The sequence below is a fragment of the Artemia sp. Qi Xiang Cuo genome, chromosome 17 (assembly GCF_049724085.1).
Source record: "Artemia sp. Qi Xiang Cuo chromosome 17, ASM4972408v1, whole genome shotgun sequence".
Classification (NCBI taxonomy): Eukaryota; Metazoa; Arthropoda; class Branchiopoda; order Anostraca; family Artemiidae; genus Artemia; species Artemia sp. Qi Xiang Cuo.
Genome location: NC_142810.1, coordinates 42,489,190 through 42,511,066, shown reverse-complemented (window position 1 = coordinate 42,511,066; position 21,877 = coordinate 42,489,190). Strand labels below are relative to the sequence as shown.

Sequence of the window (21,877 nt, the reverse complement as noted above, 5' to 3'; positions counted from 1 at the left end):
GAGTCCCAGTCTTGTCATTTGATGTACACTTACTTGTGAAAATTCTGACAGCCACTAGATAGTGCTAGTCACTAAATAGAACTCTCATTGATTAGTTTCGGCTATCTAGTTTTAAATGATATAACAAAATTAGACACATAAATTCTATGCCTACTTGAATTTCTAACTAGAAATTACCCACCTCTAACAGACTTTTTCCCACTTTTTTTTCTAATTAAATTTTTGTCCACTGCAATGTTCTAAACAACATGTGTGATACATCAATTGATTGGTAGATGTCTCAAGAATACAAAGAGCATGGTTTTAGTTACTACTTTTCACACTAGATAGCATCTGGTGAGCAAATATTAGCCACTTGTCATTTGACAGGCTCTGGGGCAAAACGGTTAAATGGATTACCGTGTTTCCTTCCATTATGATCCTCTTTTTAAAATCATTTCAACTGCTATTTTTGGTCAATCATACACTCAATAACACATGGAGATAAATTCCTGATTGAAAAGATGACAGGTTTAATATAGTAACCAGAATGTATGACTATATTGTAGTAAGCCAAGGCTGTACCCAGGATTTTTTCTGGAGGAGGTTTTACTCAAAGTTTTTTTTTTTTTGGGGGGGGGGATAACACAAAAAATGCATACAAAATTTGTTTATATAAATTTTTGTTATGTTTTTACAAGTCAAACACACATTTCGGAAGGAGGGTTCAACCCCCTCCCTAACCCCCTCCCCTCTGGGTGCAGCCTTATAGTAAGCTAATGCAAAATTTCATTAGGCTATTATGGCAATACATAGGTCCATCAGGGGGGGGGGGAGGATGAATTCCCAAGTGAATTAATTATTATAGCTGGGAATAGAAAAAAAAGGAATTGAGTAGTGTTTCACCTTGTCCTTATGTCAGTTTTGGAACCTCATAGGCTATATGTTGACACTGTCTAAAATTGATCTAGGCTGTTCCATTTTTTAAGCATTATGCTTCAGTATTGTAATGTTTCCTTATCTAGTTAACACCAAATGTAGGCTAATATTCTGCAGGCTATTATTATAAAATAAACTAGTTTTGAGATATTTTATTAATCTTTTAAGGTTAAAACATCAGTAATTCTCCTCTTCATTCTTTAATAGAAAAAAAAGAATATAAAAGAGTTCTCTTCTTTATTTCCATTATTAGCTATTTAGAAAATGGAAGCAACACAATTTTTTTTTTTTTTAATACTCTTTCCAAATATACTAATCATTTCCTTTTAATTTTTTTTTTTTTTGAGCCAGAAAGACACCCTTAAAGTGACACCTTGTTTCTTATTAGGAAAGTCTTATCAGGAATTCAGAAAACTACCTTAAAGAATTATAAATACTGAACTATTTTATTTCTATAAGTGCAGTGCTTCCCTTTAACCCTCTCCCCCTGATGGATAGATACAGTCTACTCTATATATACAAACTACATTTTTCTGCTCTACTCTCTCTTTTTTGTCTTATGATGAACAATAATGAAGCTGCAAGAAGAGTTACACTATTCCAAAAAGGGTAAAATTGCAGTTTAGTGGATCTTCTAAATTAGAATATTAATTAAATAAAACTAGTACAATTAGAGTCCTTATTTTATGCTCTTTTTAATGTACTAGTTGTTATCCTGACAATGTACCTTCCCTTACCTCTGGTGGCTCCAGGCATAGCCCTAGAATATATAGGCTACAATACTAAGAGAAAAACTAAAACAATGAAATCCTTACTTTATAATGTGCAGAAAATTTCTATTGATCAATGTTTCTTTGATTGCTATAACATTTTTAAATCACTATGACTGAGTGGCTTTCACAGGTTAAAAATTCAGCAAAGAGACAGGCTATGAATATCAGGATAAATCTCAAGTTTTAACAAAGAATACATGATGCATCACAAGATGATGATCAACATAGAAATATATTATTTAGGGCTGCATGGGACTGTTGATGGCGTGTGTGTGTGCATTGTTAAGGCAACAACTATTATATTGAAAGTGAACATAAAATGGGAATCTAACAGCAATACTTTTATTTCATTTACATGTTTTCTTCAGAAGAGCCACTAAACTGCAATTCTATCCTAAAAAGTAGTGTGTATATTATAGTAGGCTGTATATTTGTCCATCAGGGAGGGGTATGGGTTAAGTGAGGTTGTGTTTGAGGCATGTTTTTAAGCATGGTCTTTTTGAAAATAAGTATACAACAAAAGGTTATTTCAGGAAATGTAAATTTATTTTCAAAGTATATACTTTGCTTTATTTTTTGACATAGTTGCTAAGTTTGTTCAAACACTTAACATGCCTCACACTCATTTCTATAATACCTTCTTATTAAAGACTTGCTGCCTGCTTCAATAACCAATAGCTCACTGCCATTTCCATGGTTGTCATCATCATTGCAATGGTTCCCACTGAGGTGTTTTTTGAGGTGGAGGAACAGATGGTAATCACTTGGTGCAAGATCAGGACTACTTCCCAGCCAAAACTGTCCAACAAATTGCAGGTCTGACCTGCAGTGTGAGGTCTTGTATTGTCATGGAGGACAATTCCCTGTGTCAGCATACTATGTCTTTTGTTTTAAATTGCTCTGCATAGGTTTCTCAGGGTTTGGCAATATGCTTCTGTATTTATAGCACTTCCTTATTGCATGGAGTTGACCAACAAAATACCACACAATGATTTTGCACCAGGAAAGAGTCTGTTTGGCCTTCACATGTGAGTGTATGTGTGTCAATTCTGCTCTGTCGCTTTGATTTGGGAATGATATGTGGAACCCTTGTTATGTCTAAGTTATGATATGACTCAAGAATCTGTAACCTTCTTTGTGATAGTCTTCATGAACTTTTTGGGACCCAATAGGAGCATAGTTGCCTAAACTGTAGGTGTTCAGAAACCTTTTTTAAAGTACTGACTTCAACATTTCAGAAAATTTGTTTGATAGACCTGTTATTGTGAAGGACCTGTTTTCACAAGTCCTTGCTTCTACTGAAGCCACCAAATTGCCTGTAATCAAGGAAGGGTGACAAGAGCAGTTCTCATCATGGATGTTGTCACTGCCATCTTTTAATTCGTGCATCTACTTTGCTTTCACTCATAATAGTATCACTGTACACTTTGCAAATCTGTTGATGAATTTCTGCAGTAGACATGTTCCTTGCTGACAAAAACCATTTCACTGAGCAAACCTCACATGCAGCAGGCAAGTTGATAGTTTTACACATTAAGGAAGCACAGAATAGAACCATACAGTTTAGCTACACAGCTGAAACTGAGCTTAGCTATTCCAAAGACATGCTGTTACATGTTGCTATGTATTTATAACAGTATGCATGTGAACTACTAGTGTCTGCAGTAAAACAGATCTTATTTAAAAAAAACATGCCTTTAACTTTTGTTTTTGTCATAAGTTAGCTTTTATGAATGTTTAAAGGAGTTTACAAAATGTTCAATAGCCATTTTCTACTCGCAAATAATGAAGAATAAGATATCATTTTAAGGGCTCAAAATAAAATTTTTAAAGGAAGGAATCAGTTTATTTGGGAAAAAATACATCTTTTTACAGAGTGAAATCTACCTTGTCAGCTTGCTCTCTATTATAAAAATCGGCTTAACAAGACCTCCTCTCAATCTTTATTTAACTCAAAACTTCTTTCAGAGCTTGCTACTCTTTACTTGGCAGCTAAAACTCTATAGGTGAATGGTAGGCTCACTTTGAATCCGAATCCTCTGCACTTGATCCCAATCTTGATACTAAATTTGAAAAGAAATATTACAAATCATTGTGGTTTTCTATGGCTAGAAAATTGTAGGCTATTATTTGCTGTTTTTCTGTTAGAAAAGCCACTGACTTCCTAGAACCTTAAAAGTGTCACAGCATTGACAAGGTCAGTGCTCTAAATCTAAAAAAATAGTAATTTTGCTCTGAGAGAGCCTTTTACTCTTCTTAGGTAGATGGGCCTTGTTCTGAGAGTAGCATCTTCAATCTTTTGCAGAGAAGATGTTACTCCCATTCTAAAAAAAAGACTCTGTATCTCAATTTCCATTTTCCTTCTGTCCTCTTACAGTTTTCATAATGGTTAGTAAATTTTTTCATTTATTGATGAGGTTTAGGAAAGATGCTACACCCCTTCCCACCAGTTAGAGTTTTAGTGCAATATTGAGTACTGATATGCTTTATCAGCAGTTGCATTTACATTGATTTATGCTGATGCTTCTGGCTCTCAGTTGATCTGGGAAGGAAATGATGTAGAATGTGCTTTTGGCACTTGAAATCCTTCCCCAACTTTTTACAACCATATGGTAGCCCCTATTCTACTTTTATGGCCTGTTCAGATAAGCAAAAGTTAAAACACTTTACATAGTATCTGTCAAATTTCAAAGCCATATCTCTAACCTTCACTGAACTCTACTTTCAAATTGACTAAAAAATGTGGAAATTATTTTTTGGTTAACTATAATGGATGACTGATGGAACACTGCTACTAATACAACAACTCATTACTGCATGAAAACGGCTGAGGCCAACACAACTATAACCAGTTTTTCTGATAAGGTACACCTGCAGGATTTGATATGCAGGGGGAGGGGTGTACAATTTATAAAAAAAAGGTGTCAAACATGGGTGAATAATATAAAAAACTGCAAAATCTTGAGATTTTGTCAAGGAGGGGGAGGGAGAGAGTCATGTGCAAGAAGCCCCATTGTTCTCCTAACTGTCTCTGGATGTATTATTAACTTTAATACAAAACCCAGAAGACAGATGACTGCCTGCCAAGGTTTCACTTATGCTCAAGAATTTCACTAAGATGAAGAACTTACGGAAGAAGTAGATGCTTTAAACCCACGCTTTGTTCCCAGAAAAGCACAGATTTTTTACAATTTTCTGATAATCTCTGTACAATTCATCTCTTTTTGGAAGCATTTGCAAATTAAGACAATTATATAATTATGTTGGTGTTATTTTCAAAATATATCTGTAAATATCTATGAAGTAAATCTCAAACTGTATTTTAAGGGAGGTATCTTCTCAGCCCTTCCCAATGAGGTAGCTTTGTCAATTAGCCTACTCTTCGCAATTCCATTGGGCTTTTATAATAAGGCATAAATTTTTTAAGGCATAAGTTTGAATCTCCTATCTGAACCCTGCAAGAACCACGAAATATTCAATTGGATTTGACTGTTGGAAGGTCATGTATGATCTTCAAGATTCAGATGCAACGTTACTATATAGTGGTGCTTTTATTTCTAAAAATTTATTTAAAAAGCTCTTTCCACAAAACAAGTTTTTCAAAGAAAAGTAAAGAACTCAAATAATCTACCAAGCGTGAAACTACCACAAATCAGCATCAATAAATAAATGAAACCCAAAACGAACAGAAATTACAATAAATAACCAATTCAAACTCAAAACGACCAGAAGTTAACATAAGTTGGGCTTGAAACCCCTATGCCTTCCCAAGACCAGAATCAAATTTGCACTTTACTGAAAAAAATATAAATGTTTTTAATTTTAAAACTTTAATAAATCAAATAATATTAACATTTTGATTACTAAATATCAATATATGTATATTAAACTGATAATGCACATTCAGTTGTATTTTTTTCAATAAAGTGCAAGTTTTGTTCTGGGATTGGGAAGGCATAGGGTTTCGAGCCCAACTTGTGTTAATTTCTGCTCGTTTTGAGTTTGACTCGGTTATTTATTGTAATTTCTGTTCGTTTTGGGTTTCATTTATTTATCGATGCTGATTTGTGGTAGTTTCACGCTTGGTAGATTATTTGATTTTATTTTTGCTATTTTTTTTGTTTAATGGAGTTCTTTACTTTTCTTTGAAAAACTTATTTTGTGGAAAAAGTTTTTTTAATTAATTTCTGTTCGTTTTATATTGACATAGTCTTTTCAGGGAAAAAGAAAATAATACTTTAGATCTTTTCGTTTTTTAAGACTTTATAGTTTGGCCTGCTATTTGTATGCTGGAGAAAAATTTTCAACAATTTTTAACAAGATACACCCTTTTAAAAATATGGACACAAATAGTAGTGTTTAATTTTGTTTCATACCTCCTCTAGTTGACCTGAAATGAAAAACTTGATACCATTTGCCAAAAAATCAGTTTACTTTCTTTGATAACTAGGATACAGTTACGCTATTTTGATTTGTTTAAATTTTAAGAGCAGAAGTAGCCCCAAAAGTTTGAACATAATACCCTCACTCGTTCTTTGGATACTGCTGAGATGCCTTATTGGGAATTAGTATTAACACAGTGCATTTTGATTTAATCTTAAGGCAACATTTAGTTTTGAAACATAATGAGCAAATGGGAGGGTGGGCGTGGGAGGGGGATTAGTTGCCCTTCATCACTTTCGACTATTAAAAAGGACATCAGCCCTTTCTATTTTCAATCGAATGAACCCTTTTCAAAGTTCCCATGACAACTCCTTCTATATGAAGTGCCCTGGTCTAAACAACAACAACAACAAAATAATACATTATACCCACATTGAACTTACCGTATCAATGTGGGTATCAATGTTAACTATAAAAATGTCAAGCCTTCCAATCACTTTCGACTGTTAAAAAGGCGATTTCCAATCAAATGAGCCCTTTTTGAAACGACAATGCTTTCTATAGGTCTAAACACCTTATATGCCACCAGGGCATAAATTACAACCCTTACCCTAAGGGCTGTTAGGGTGGTTGTCATCCTCAAAGACCTAATTGCCAGAACTTTAAACTATGTTCAAAAAAATGGCTATCTCAAAACTTTGATTGGATGTGTTTGGGGAAATGGTGAGCGTGAGAGGGGTGTTAGTCGCTCTCCAATCACTTTCAACTGTTAAAAATGGTACTATCCCTTTCAATTTCCAATCAAATGAGCCCTTTTGAATTTTCTATGACAACGCTTTCAATATAAACCTTATATGCCCCCAGGGCATAACTGACAACCGTTGCCCTGAGGGCTGAGGAGGGGTGTCATTCTCAAAGACTTAATTTCAAGAACTTTCTACTATGTTGAACAAAACGGCTATCTGAAAATTTCGATTGGATGTGTTTGGAGGAATGGTGAGAGTGAGAGGGGGGTTAGTTACCCTCCAATCACTTTAGACTATTAAAAAGGGCAATAGCCTTCTCAATTTCCAATTGAATGAGCTCCTTTTGAAGTTTTACAGCAACTCTATCTGTAAAAACCATATATAAACCTTATATGCCCCCAGGGCATAACTTACAACCCTTGCACTGAGGGCTCTGAGATGTTATCATCCTAAAAGACCTAATTTCCAGAACTTGCCACTACGTTGAACAAAATAGGTATCTCAAAATTTTGATTGGATCTGTGTGGGGAAATGGTGGGCGAGAGAGGGGGGTTAGTTGCCCTTCAATCACTTTCGACTATTAAAAGGGCAATAGCCCTTTCAATTTTCAATTGAATTAGCCCTTTTAGATGTTTTTACAACATTGTTTTCTATAAAAACCTTACATGCTCCCAGAGCATAACTTACAACCCTTGCCCTGAGGGTTGTGGGTGGGATGGGTTGTCATCATGGCTATTTTAAAATTTTGATTGGATGTGTTTGGGGGAGAGGGGGGTTATTTTCTCTCAAATCACTTTTGACTATTAAAAAGGACACTAGCCCTTTGAATTTCCAATTGAATGAACCTTTTTTCAAGTTTCTACGACAATGATTTCAATAAAAACCTTATATGCCCCCAGGGCAGAACTTACAACCCTTGTCCTGAAGACTGTGGGGGGAGTGTTCTGCTCAAAGGTATAATTTCCTGAACTTTAAATTGCGTTGAACAAAATGGCTATCTCAAAATTTTGATTGGATATGTCTGGGGAAATGGTGGGCGTGGAAGGGGTGTTAGTTGCATTCCAATCACTTTCGCCTATTAAAAAGGGCACTAGCCGTTTCAATTTTCAATCGAATGAGCCCTTTATAAAGTTTATACAACAACACGTTCTATATAAACCTTATATGCCCCAAGGACAAAACTTACAACCCTTTCCCTTAGGGCTGTTGGGGAGTGTCCTCTTTAAAAACATAATTTCTATCTGGAAATCAACAAAGTTGAACAAATGGCTATCTAAAAATTTTGATTGGATGTGTTTGGGGAAAAGGTAGGCAAGAGAGAGGGGTTAGTTGCCCTCAAATCACCCTTGACTATTAAAAAGGGCACTAGACCTTTGAATTTCCAATCAAATGAGTCCTTTTTCAAGTTTCTACAACAAAAATTTCAATAAAAACTTATATGCCCCCAGGGAATAACTTATAACCCTTGCCCTGAAGACTGTGGGGGAGTGGTCTGCTCAGAGGTATAATTTTCTGAACTTTAAACTGCGTGGAACGAAATGGCTATCTCAAAATTTTGATTGGATGTGTTTGGGGAAATGGTGTGTGTGGAAGGGGTGTTAGTTGCCTTCCAATTACTTTCGACTATTAAAAAGGGCACTAGCCATTTCAATTTTTAATCGAATGAGCCCTTTTTAAAGTTTCTACAACTACGCGTTCTATAAAAACCTTATGTGCCCCCAGGACTTAACTTACAACCCTTGCCCTGAGGGCTCTGAGGGGGTTGTCATCCCCAAAGACCTAATTTACAAAACTTAAAAGAAGGGGGTTAGTTACCCTCCAATCACTTTTGACTATTAAAAAGGGCACTAGCCTTCTCAATTTCCAATTGAATGAGCTCCTTTTGAAGTTTTACAGCAACTCTATCTGTAAAAACCATATATAAACCTTATATGCCCCCAGGGCTTAACTTACAACCCTTGCACTGAGGGCTCTGAGATCTTATCATCCTAAAAGACCTAATTTCCAGAACTTTCGACTACGTTGAACAAAATGGTTATCTCAAAATTTTGATTGGATGTGTTTGGGGAAAAGGTGGGCGTGAGAAGGGGTTTAGTTGCCCTCCAATCACTTTTGACTATTAAAAAGGGCACTAGCCCTTTGAATTTCCCATCGAATGAGCCTTTTTTGAAGTTTCTACGACAATGCCTTCTATAAAAAATCTTATATGCCCCCAGGGCGTAATTTACAACTCTTGCCCTGAAGGCTGTGGGGGAGTGTCCTCCTCAAAAACATAATTTCTATCTGGAAATCAACTATGCTGAACAAAATGGCTATCTCAAAATTTTGATTGTATGTGTTTGGGGAAATGGTGGGCGTGGAAGGGGTGCTAGTTGCCTTCCAATCACTTTCAACTATTAAAAAGGGCAGAAGCCACTTTGGCTTGTGCCCTTTTTAAAGGTTACACAGTATCAAACACTTGTGCACCACAAACACACACAAAGTTTATCTGGATATCCAAAAAGTGTAGACTGCTTACTTTAAAATTTACCTGATTCTGCTTATTGCTACAAGAATTGTTGCTGTAACACAAAAGCAATATAATACAAAATTTGACACATTAGTTATGCATGTCAAATTTATCGTCAATCAGTCAATTTACTTAAATTAAACAGAGAAAAAATTGCAGAACCTTAGACTCCCACAAAGGCACTTTGGCCTGTGAGAGTGGAGACTAAACATTACTCTAAATAATAGCACTAATAATAGATAATCGTACATGTATATTAATCACATTAAATTACTGCACTAATTAAGCATTAAATTAAGCACTAGTTATAATAAATAATAGCACAAAAAAACAAGTTGAAAATGAAACATACAGGGGACAAAGAGAAGGGAGGAGAGAACTAGGGTAAAGGTACCAATGATTCGACAGTTTTTTGTAAAAAAAAACCCTTATTCTACTCCAGAAGGCTTAATTTAAAGACTTTTGGTTTGAAAAGGGTTTCAGTATGTAGAAAAAATATCTACGAATCTAACTGTTTGTTTAGAAGTTTGAAGTTTTATCAGAAAAGGATACATAACTCCGATTTTCTTGAATTGGAGCGTTTTCATCTGTAAATTCGACAGAACAAAAGTTACCTGTTTTCGACGTAAGTCAGAATCCTATTCGCCAAATGTCGAAATACTTGGGGAATACTTGTGGGCAGATCCTGGTGGATTCGACATGCCTATTCTTTTTACTTTATTTCATAATTTTTCTTCAACTTTTTTAGATGTGTAAATGTATAAAATACTATTCAGATAGTGGAAGCAAAAAAACTAAAAAATTGTCTCAAGCATAGGGACAAAATTGGATAATCATATGGAGTGTAATCGTGTGACCTAGGTCTCTGTAATATATTGTGTGATATAATAGTGTGACATAGGTCTCTTTATAAACGCTACCTGGAATGGCTCACTTTGTCTCAGCTTTAATAGTCCAGCAAAGATTTCTTTGTTGTTCACAGTTAAAGTGTTGTCAACATTTGGTCATTTCAAAGTTAATCTACCAGTTTAATCCGCTTTACAAAATTTTAGCTTTGACTATCCTTTGCCTGGAAAGTCAAAAATTCTTGAAATATGCATGTTCTACTTAAGATTATTAGAAGTTTGTGACACCAAGGAGTTTAACATATTTCAATAGCATTTTGGGTGGGATTGTGTAAGATAGGAATTCCATGCTAATTAGGGAGGGGTTCAGAGAGAATATTTTGTATTTTACAGCTTGGGATAAGAAAATATATATAAAATCTGCTAAGAAAGGGTGTATTTCAAATTTATTCAGTGATAAATGAATTAGTTTATTCAATGAATTTATTCATTTATTCAATGAATTGCGATCAACCAAATCAAAAGCTTAAAAAATATGAACATAGCATGAGGCCAAGCGGCAGTTCCTCAGATGATGGAAAAATCTAGCATCTAGCGTAAAATCAGTAAAACTACAAAAAAATGACTTTTTTTAATGTTTTTTTCATGTTAAATATTACTACAAATAATCATCATCAAAACCTCTCGTACTTGAGAAAGTACCCGTAAATTCGACAACTATTTTTTCACCACAGGACCCTTGAATTTCGACACCATTTATTTCTCATCTGTTTTACATGTTCGGTGAAGTTTCGAAAGTCACCTATATTTCGACAGTGCCTGTTGCTGTCTGTCGAAAATTTCGGCAAGGTTATTACAAGAGTTTCTCAAAAGAAATGAATATCATAATAGAAGCCAATATCTGCATTTGAATTCGGCTGAAGGAACATTTTTAGTCGGTCTGGTATTCCACTATATCAGACAAGAATTTTCGACACTTGGAACATAGTTTCGTCAATATAATATTAGCTGCCATTTTAACTTAATTTTAGCAAGAAAAAGCCAATATGGTTACATTTTAGAAAAGATCCGATGTATCTTGATGCATTGGTGCTGCTCCCAAATTTTTTGCCAAAAAAGAACAAGTAATGACAGTTTGAATATGACATAGCTAAAAGATTGTTGGGAGCTCATTTTGTGTGGAAAACAGGAAACTGATTGAATTGAATGCTCTTTTCATATCTGGGTGTATTGGATATAGTGTCTGTGTTTTGCATTGTCAAAATATAATGAAGGCTTCAAGAGATGGTGTTCCAAGTCACCACTAAGCAGAGTTATCCTCTTTTGAAGGAAAATTTCGACAGTGGATGCAAAATTACACTGTAGAATCATCAGTGCCTTTATCCTAACTTTCTAGGCATAGGAGGTGGTTAGTTAGCTGTTTTTTAAATTGTCCATAAGATTGCATACCCGAATTTTAATGGATAGGGAATTCCATATGGAGGCACAACACGCAAATGGATTAAAATCTGATCTTATCGTTTCAGTTTTATGAATGAAAATATCCATGTCATTTCTGAGAGAAAAAAAACACAAGATTGCTTTCGTAGTTCAGAATCTAAAAGATATAATTGTTTGAAGAAGTTAGGGAGGAGTCCATGAAAATACTTAAGAATGAAACAAGAGGAATGAAAGATGTATGTGGATTGACCATCCAATCAATTAATGCTGAGCTGGCCTGTCACCTCATATACTAATTTAATTGCTCTGTTATATATTTTAGATACTTGGAGGGTAAAAGAAGAGAATGTTGTCAGCCATACTAATGGGCAGTAGTTCATATAAGCTTGAATGAGAGAGTGAAAGAGGATCTCTGTTATTGTACCAGGGAAACATTGATAAAACTTCTGAAGAACTCCTAGGTTTCTGGAGACCTTAAGTTTGACAAGAGCACAGTGATTTTTAAAAGAAAGATTTTGTCCAATAAAATGCCCAGGAATCAAACATGTCTATCAGGACGAGCTATGTCACAGTGAGTGGCAGAAATAGTTTGAACCAAAGGCCAAGAAATACCTGATCTGGAAAAAAATAAGTAGACTAGATTTGGATAGATTTGGGGCCAGATGATTAGCATCTAACCACTAACCACTGTACTGATTTAATTATTGTATTTTCTATCATAATACTTTGAGAATGAAATTGCTTTACTATTTACTGCAGACAATAAACATGTCAAATTCAAATGTTTTGAAAGGCAATGGGTAAATAAAGCATTTTCAATTACTAGCTAGCCATGTTTATTGCATCTTAAACTTCTGCGTCGGTACTGGTATGTAATGGGAGTTAATTTTGAGTAAAGAAGTTGGTGTGTGAGTGAGTAAAGTGAATACAATTAGGGAAACATGAGTTATAAGTGAGAAACGCCTATGTCTCCTATTATCTTCAATTTCATATTGTTCTACACTCCTTTCTTTAGACTAAAGCTATCATTTAATTTTGATATTTCATTCCAGTTAAAGTCTGCCAGAAGCGCCATATTATAAGAGAGAAGAAGCAAGATTATGTCAAACGAGAGAAAGAAACTCTGCTTGTGCTAAGCAGGAATATAAAAGAATCAGCTCCATTTTTTGTACGTCTCTACTGCACATTTCAAGACCCAGAAAGCCTCTGTATCCTTTCCGTGTCTGACTTTTCCCTCCTGAATCCCATATATCTCACTTTGCTTGTAAAAGCTAGCTTTTGCTCCATGTTCCACCACAGATCTATCCCCTGACTTATCCCTTTGTGTGTCAATAGGGTCTGCTGTCTGTATTCAAACATATGGTAATAGCAGGGGAAGCCGAGTTCCATCTTTCTTAGGCCAATGACACTTCTAAGATATTTTACTGGCATATATCTCTCTTAAAAAAGGTTGGTTAAGATTACTGCATGCCTTGGTGAGGTGACTCCCGGGACTTTACCTAGTTCTAGGCTAAATTATTTGAAAAAAGCTACGTTTTCGAAAGTTTTAAAGAGGCTGAGTCACAAGTTCGAACCTTAAAACGTACAGGGACCCCCCGCTTTATCAGCATCTTTTGTTAAGGTTTTTTACGTCCTGTAGCCTGCAATCAGTTGGTCTTACCAAGTTCATCACGTTATAGCTTGTTATCGGTTAGGGAAAAATCTCCTGTAAAAAATCCGGCAAACAGGCTCAGTACTGTTTCTAATCAAAGAGATGAAATAGGATGTTCTTTCGGTAAAAAATTCCAGCAGACTTCGCTCGTGTTGCAAAGCATTTCTTTGAAAAGGAAAAAGCGGGGGTTTAGGGGGGCGGCAGACCCGAAAAATAAAAATATTAACAAAAATGGCTTAAAAAGTGAGGGATTTGGGGGGGGACAGCATCCCCCAACTGTACCTTCTAATCTCTGTACGTTTTAAGGTTCGAACTTGTGACTCAGCCACTTTAACTCTTTAGAAAACGTAGTTTTTTTCAAATAATTTCTGCACGTTTTTGTACAGTTTATTACTTATTATTGCTTGACTAACTGTTAGCTGATCGTGTCAGGAGTTAAAGTCTCAGCAATCTATTTTCGACGCAAGCAAATACAAAGTAAGATTTTCGTTTTTTGACAAAAAAAAAACTTCTGGGAAAGAGTGGGAATTTTTAGAAGCTTGCAGTCGGCCTTGTCAGGTTAAGAGGACTATTTTGATCTAATTTAATAATGAAATACTATGCTTTTAGGAATTTCAAAAATTAACATGGGCTCTCTTATAGGAAAACGAGGTTTTTCGTAAATATAAATTCGGGGGAAAATTTTTTCGGTCTGAAAATATCAAAATGCCCTAAAAGGTCAAATTCCGGTTCGAATGAGTCCTCATTCACCCGGATTCGTTGCCAACTGTTGCCTGTAGGCGTGGCTGATAAAAAAAAATAACTTGATGAACATTAAGTGGCTATATTTGGTTTTTGGAAAACAGGGAAGGAGTGATTGGATCGAGCTAAAATTTTGAGGATAAGCTCCCAGGCCCTAGGAAATTTTATCCTCTAAATGTCAGCCGATCGAACAACGTTAAAGTAGGGCTGTGGTGGGAGGGTCGAAACTTCCGGCCCACTTTCCCCCATGAAGATAAAGTCGGAGGGGGGTGAAATTTTGCATGTTTCTTAGTTTGACCTTAGACTACAAAATACGATTACCGCCGTCTCTCTGCGACCGCTAGGACCGGAAATCGCTTAACATTGTGGTGGGTCGCTTCTTTAAAGAGGCACAAGTGTGCCTCCTTGATGTATTTATTTTGGCTCAAAGTCGAAACAGCTATAGGCTTATTGTTGGGGAATTCTCCAAGCCTTTGAAATAGTGGAATTGTTTGGATAGGTATTTGAAAACACATCTTTTCAGTTGGTCTGTAAAACGTTCTTGAAAGTTTTGTTTATTTAATTATTAATTTATGTACTAATGTAATTGTAATATTTATTGTTTTTTTTTTAAATACTATGCTATTCTCGAAATTTTAAACATTTCAGGGAGCATGATAAGGGTAGTGAGGGAAATTCTGTCAATATTTTTGTATTAGAAGTTTTCAATAATCTGAAAATTCAAGGTCGATAGTTTTGCTCAAGAGAAAGATTGGTGATATCTTTGACTAAACGAAAATCTATTTTTTGGATTATCGAGTGAAAAAATAAGGAAATGTGAGGAAGTATTAACGCCTGACTTAAATAGTTGTGAAATCCAAGCTATGGATAAGGCTGCTGAAGATTAAGGAAGATTCAGTTGGCGGAGTAATATTGAGGTACTTTATTTGCACCCTGCGAGATCGAGGGGACAAATGGGAACTGGGCTTTAAAGAGTTGCAAAAGGAGTGTTAGGGAGATATGGAATGAGCAATTGGAGGAAAATCTTTATAAGGCTGTGGTAAATGGTATAGAAAATGTTGAGACATTTTTTTTATATAAAATAAAAAGAGGATTAATTTACTAAGAAAAAGTTAGAGAATGTAGACAAAGTTGATGGTCTTGTCTGTATGGTACATGAAATTGGTACATGAAAATTATTGAATGAGTTGGCATTTGATTCAGCAAAGAGAAACAGCTTCACCTAAGACTTGATTCCTATTTTGTATACCTGATAAGTACATTAAACTGATTAGGGCTGTCTGTGAAAGTAGCAATTCTGCGATTAAGGTAGGAATTGAGGCTAGTAGCTGGGTCGTTGGGGAACAACAAGTTAAATTTAGTTGTCTTTTGTCCCTAGTTATATAGGTTATTTTCATGGATTTATCTTAAACAATACAGCTAAGATTTTGGGAGAATATACTACTAGATGGGGCAGAAAAACTCATGCAGATTTAGATTATGCAGGTGATAATTACTTTGCTTGTATAGGTAGCGTTATTAATAGAAAGGGGGTTAGACTGAATATTAAAAGTGGATTGATGTGGGCACAAGACGTTTTTGCAGCTCAAATAATATTCTCTGTGATAAATGTGAGTCGGTCCTACTGTCTTGGTCTCTGCTAAAAGGATAGTTACAATGGTTAGGTTGGTATTTACTTATGAAGGGTAATATGTCCGCAAATGTGTTCTTGGCAAGCTAGATGTCCTCGAATATGATGAGAAGAAATTATGAGAAAGGATATAAAGCAAGTGAGAACTTCATAGGAGTTGAAAACAGTGTTTTTTTTCTATTAATTTTACAAAACGGGTTACACATACAACAAGTAAGTCTCCATAAAATGGTAAAGAAACATTACCGTATACTTATAAAATAAGTCCTGACGCATATCAGCGTGTGTGGACACTCCTCTGAAAAAAGATGCACTTCAATTGCAAATATACTTCCTCAGAATAATAAATAAACGGATCTGACTCTCTCCGCAATTCGGGGTAATTTCAGACGTCTTAGTGCTGACATTTGTTGTTAGTAGCAATATTAAGTTAAATATAGCTTTGTATTTGGATGTTCAAGTGAAATTGTATATGAACTTTCAAGAAAAAGGCCTACTAGATACATATTTACTTGGTTTTTATAATTGTTTTGCCAGCAATCTATTTCCTACGAAGCTCTCTAGTGAAACATGTTTTGCTTTATCCATCTTTAATATTCTCAAAATCATTTCAGCTTCTACAGGATTATAAAAAAATATTGCCGCTACTAACAGCTCGCTGCAGCACCAAGCCGCCTGAGGCCAACACTACTGCGCACGCCCCTCCTTCATCCCAATCTATTCAAAGCCTCCCTATCCACACCCTCCCAGGAAGTTCCCATTTCCCTTGAATCTTTCCTTACGACATACTCCCACCACAACCAGGGACGACCTGCTTTTCGTTTGTCCCTAGACGGTTGGCCGAAAAGGACAATCTTTGGCAATCTGTCATCCCCAGAACGTGCCCTAGTTAAAAATTTTAATAAAAATACTCTTAAATATTCCATTAAAACTGTTTTATTTTTTTATCCCTGATTTTCTCTATCATCTTTTCTCTCTTTCTCCGTCTCTGCTATAGGGATGCTATCGGTAGGGATCGATATAGCTTCACTTTTGGAAAAAACGAGTTATTTTTTACAACATCTTATTCCTTAACATGAGAGTTTTAGATTTTGTTCTCACATATGCCAAGAAAGGTGATCTTCTTGGTTATCTCAACAAAGTTGGATCGTTTGAAGACCATTGCTCCAAATTCTATGGTGCAGAAATAGTTCAAGCTCTTGAGCATCTACATTGCCTTGGGATTGTTCACAGAGATTTGAAACCAGAGAATATTTTATTGAGCGAGGCAATGCACATTGTCATCACTGATTTTGGATCTGCCAAAATTCTGAACTGCGTGGAAATGGAAGAAAAAAATAGGGAAAATAGTGGAGGTAAGAGTTAAGGTTTATGTTCCCTGTGTAATTTTTGGAATATTTTCTTGTGTTCTTTGGTTTCAATGTATCAACGAAAGACAGCAATTTTGATGTTACTCCGTGGTTACTATTCAGCTTTATCTATCTACTGAATTACATTTTGAAACTTATTTTACATTATTTTTGTAAGGTTGAAAATACGTTGAATCTTAATTGAAAATTGTTGAAAAAGGAATTTTTTTTTAAAGCAAGTTTAGATCCTTCTCCAAGAAAGAATCTTTAGTAATATCAGAATTTGGACTTGGTGAATAGATAGGTCAAGGAAATCGAGGAAGTCAAGGAAATAGGAAAGTCAAGGAATTCAATGAATCGATTTGGTGAATCAATGAATCAATGAAACTTGATTCAATGAATCGATTTGATGAATCTATGAATCAATGAAACTCGATTTAATGAATCAATGAATCAATGAAACTCGATTCAATGAATCGAACTGTAAAGTATCTTATCTTTTTGGTGCAAGCTATAAATGCAGGTTTGTTTCACAGAAACATATACCTTAAGTTTAGAAAATTTTGCTCATTAAATTTTTGGGTGAATCGGCTAGATACTCATTCACTGTCTTCGGTAAAAGTCTACTACACAAAATAAACACGAAAAAAAAACAATAAACAAGCATATTAAGTGAGAGAGTTCTACGAAATTGCTTTTATTTTTATGTAATTATTTCACCAGAAAACGGTTACCTGTTTGGGGGGGGGGGTGTAAACCCTGGAGCAGGAAGAGCTACCTCTGTGTCTTCTAGTCCATTGGTCTCTTTCCATTAGAAAAAGATTGCGTGTTCTATTTATTTTTATTCATTTGTTTTGTAAATTGGTCTGTTGATCTAATCTACTTAATTATAATAAGTCTTATAAATTAGTCAATTATTATGGACATTGTACTGGTAGGCGAATAAATGGGTATTTGTGGTGATGGGTGAAAGGTAAAGATAGTATAAGCGACTTTTAAAGACTAGAAAAGTATTGTGCTGTTTGGAGGAGGAGTCGTAGCCAGGGGTATCAACTCACGTAAGTTTAGTTTTTTTCCATTTTTAACAGAGGTATTTTATGAATTTTTATACTTTGTTTTGTAAACGTAGTGGATAATTGCCCGCATTGGTGTCCCTGGTCGTAGCCGCCCTTTGTTGCCCTTTGTAAGGTTATGGGATTTAAAAGATGTTGCATGGAAATTAAACAATATCATATTCAATTTTTTTTCAAGAAGATGCAGGAGAACTGAAGCGGAAGTCAAGTTTTGTTGGTACTGCTCAGTACGTTTCTCCCGAAATCTTAAATAGAACCAGAACAACTCCGTCTTGTGATTTATGGGCACTTGGCTGTATTATATATCAAATGGTCGCTGGATTGCCTCCATTTCGGGGACAGTAAGTATCTGCATTTTATACGATATTGAAGGTTCAGTGATTAATGAATCGGATAGCCTGCGGTACCTCGGAATTGATTATCGTTCAACGATAAGATTGACCTCCGGGCTTATTAAAGATATTGTATCTCGGTCTCTTATGAAAGGTTACAAAAAAGCAGTAAGCCTGAGAAATAGTATTAATAAACTCACCCTCGCCATAATATTTAACGCCGTTGTTGCGCCTTCTATCTTGTATGTATCACCGCTTTGGGAGTTACTAAAAGTTACCCAAAAAAGACAGCTGCGAACCCATTACTACAAGCTTGCTAAATTTCTGTTGCCTTTACCTTTATGGGTTTCGAATAGTTGCGTCAGTAGCCATTACGGTATCATTGATTCAGTGACAAAATTGGTGAAACTGAAGGAAAAGCTAGCCGCCCCAGCGTGCAATTCCTTGCTGATTCGCCGCTAACTTGTCTTGTTAAGCGGGCATAAAATAAATTATTATTATACTAACATTCATCTCAGACCATCAGGTATGCTTAGAATTTAGGGCGAAGTCAACTGAAATAAAGAATAATTTTGTCAAATTGGATGTCATAGGGGCCTAAATTCCCAAATTAGTTTGGGAAAAGAAGGTACAACCATACTGTTTGTCAGCAATTTCAAGGAGGTATTTAATGAGAATGCAATAGCAAACGCTTTCTTAATCAGTAAGATTATTTTTTAGTTTTCCAGTCCACCGTGAATGAAAGACGTCGCTGAAAGGCATATTTCTTCTTCGTTTTACATACATTGGAAGAAATACCTTGCTCTGTTATGTAACGTGTTTTACCTTGTTTCGATGTTTTTCTTAATTAATTTAAAAACAAATTTCCACAATACAAGGTTTTCAAAGAAAAGTAAAGAGTTCCATTAGGCCAAGAATGAGCAAAAATTAGGTCAAATAATCTTCCAAGCCTAAAACTACCACAGATCGAACCAGTAAATAAATGAAACTCAGAACGAGCGAAAATTAACATGTGTAGGGTAGATAACCCCCATACCTTCTCAAGACCAGAACACAATTTGCGCTATACTGAAAAAAAAAAAAAAATGACCGTGGATTATCAGTTTTATTGACATATACTTGCATTTGCTCCTTAAGGTTTTGATAATTTTTTTTATTTATGAAAGTAAGAAAGCTGAAAATATTTCAAACGTATTTTGTTTTCAGTAAAGAGCAAATTGTAAAGCTAAAAATGGTGTCAGATCGATAAACAGAGTAAACTATTGGGATCGCCATGGCCTAAAACCCTAGTTGGGAAACTTACATTCCCCTGCCTTGAACAACAAGGAAATCATTTTTTTGCATGGCTGATGTGTCCTTTTTTGTTCTTTTTTTTCTCCTTCTTCTCTACTAGTGGGGCTCTGGAATACCATAGACAGTTGTTTAAGTGCTCATAAATACATCTAATTTGTTATGTAAGTGCCAAAACATAATGTTAATTAAAACTAAGACAAGACGAACAAAAACAGGAAAAACGCAGGACCGTGAAATTGAAGAGATAAAGTAATAAAAAAGCAAAAATAATAAACTCAGGATTAAACAAAGGGACACAAGGAGGAGAGTATAGAAGAACAAAATAACGAAGGTCCGCATTCGGATAGTCAATGGGCATGGGCTATTCTTCAAGGGAAAGCACTGGCTGTTATGGCCTTTTCAATTGGATTATACTTACAGCAAGTATTAAGTATTATTATATAAGTATTACAGTAAGTAAGTAGGTTTCTCCAAACTACGACCTCTACTTTATTTCAATAAAGATAAGTTTCAAAAACTACAAAATAATTATAAATATTTGATTATTTATTTCAAATTATCACCCGAAAATATTCTTCGCCGTGGGTAAGTGCCCCCTCAACCCTTTGGCCCTCTAAAACCACCTCTGGGGAAAGGAGTGTAGGTAAACATGTGGAAAATCCAAGCCTAAATGTGTTTTAGAAATGGTGAAAATTCTGATGATTTTGTCCCGAATTTTCTCACGTTAGTCTAAGGGAAAATCAAATCTCTTGTTGAAAGGGGCCATCATAAATGGAGCCACAGCTGAGGCTGGACCATAAACCCATTAATGTCCAAGCCTAGATCCAGTTGGAAATCCATGCTAATTTTTTCAAGGGAAGTCATGGGGGTCCAATTTAGAAGTTTTTAGTCCAAACAGAAAATTTAGTCCTTCACCGTTGGTGCTGCGGTGTGTTCCGGGTTTAATCTTGATTTATCAACTTCAACAGTAACGTAAGAAAAAGTAGCAAAAAGTATAAGAAAACAAAAAGAATTCGAGTTCTATGCTGGAAATGATCCAAAACAAGATTTTAGGTGGAATTTCACCCTGTAGTTTCGACGCTAGACGTGTGTTCTTCCGACAAAAGGTGCATCGGCCTTGCTTTGGAGCAGGCTCAATGATGTGGACGGTAGCCTTCTTCGGAAAAATATCTATCAACACCTCTGTTGACCGGACCAAAAATCTCGTTACTAAAAAGACCCTCCAAAACTTTTCTCAGATTTTTTAGCTGTAACAGTTTTCCTCCGTCATCATTTATGCGTTTGGAAAATGAATGGGTTTGCGAGAAGGGCTGCTTGCCCTCCAATCTCTTGTTACTCTCAAAAAGGGCACCAGACACTCGCGCTGCAATTGAAGTGCAAGGGGGAGGACTTCCCTCTTTATATATCAAGTAAAAAAAAATTTAAACCTGAAAAACAAAGTGAAAACATTTTAAATGTATCTTGTTTTCAGTAAAGTGCAAATTATGTTCTGGTCTTGAGAAGGCATGGGGGTTGTCAAAGACATAATTTTCAGAACTTTCAACTACGCTGCACAAGATGGCTATTTAATAGTTTTGATTAGATGTGTTTTGGGACTTGATGAGTGTAGGAGGAGGAGGCTTGTTGCCCTCCAATCACTTTTAACTAATAAAAAGGGCACTAGTCCTTTCAATTTCCAATCGAATGAACCTTTTTCGAAGTTTCTACGACAACCAATGGCCATCTCAAAATTTCTATCAGATGCATTTCGAGAAAATACGAGGTGTTGGGGGAGGGGAGGTTATCCAATCTACGGTCACTCTTGATCTTACAAAAAGGCACTAGAACTTCTGATTGCCAATCCAATGAGTCCCCTCCGAAGTTTATACGATCATCCTTTCTATATATACCTTATATGCCCCCCATGAAATAAATTACAATCCTTGCCCTGAGACCTGGGGGGGGGGGGGGTTGTCATCCTCAAAGGCATAATTTCCGGACCTTTCAATTATGTTGAACAAAATGGCTATCTCAAATTTTGATTAGATGTGTTTGGGGAAATAGTGGGCGCGGGAGGCGCGTTAGTTGCCCTCCAATCACCTTCGACTAATAAAAAAGGCTCTAGCCCTTTCAATTTCCAATCGAATGAGCTGTTTTGAAGTTTCTACAACAACAAATGGTCATTTCAAAATTTGTATCAGATACATTTCGGGAA

General features: G+C 35.7%; 1 protein-coding gene across 2 annotated transcripts in view; it reads left to right on the top strand.

Annotated features, from left to right (window-relative positions):
- Nucleotides 1–21,877, top strand: part of Pdk1 (Phosphoinositide-dependent kinase 1) — a 59,027-nt gene that overhangs the window by 7,870 nt on the left and 29,280 nt on the right. The window contains exons 2-4 of one of the 2 annotated variants that reach the window (XM_089103564.1): nt 12,667–12,822; nt 16,725–16,991; nt 18,240–18,399. In XM_089103564.1, coding sequence (XP_088959690.1) covers nt 12,667–12,822; nt 16,725–16,991; nt 18,240–18,399 — 583 coding nt within the window. Of the gene's footprint in view, nt 1–12,666; nt 12,823–16,724; nt 16,992–18,236; nt 18,400–21,877 lie in introns of both variants that reach the window. The other variant, XM_089103563.1, reaches the window with a different exon arrangement.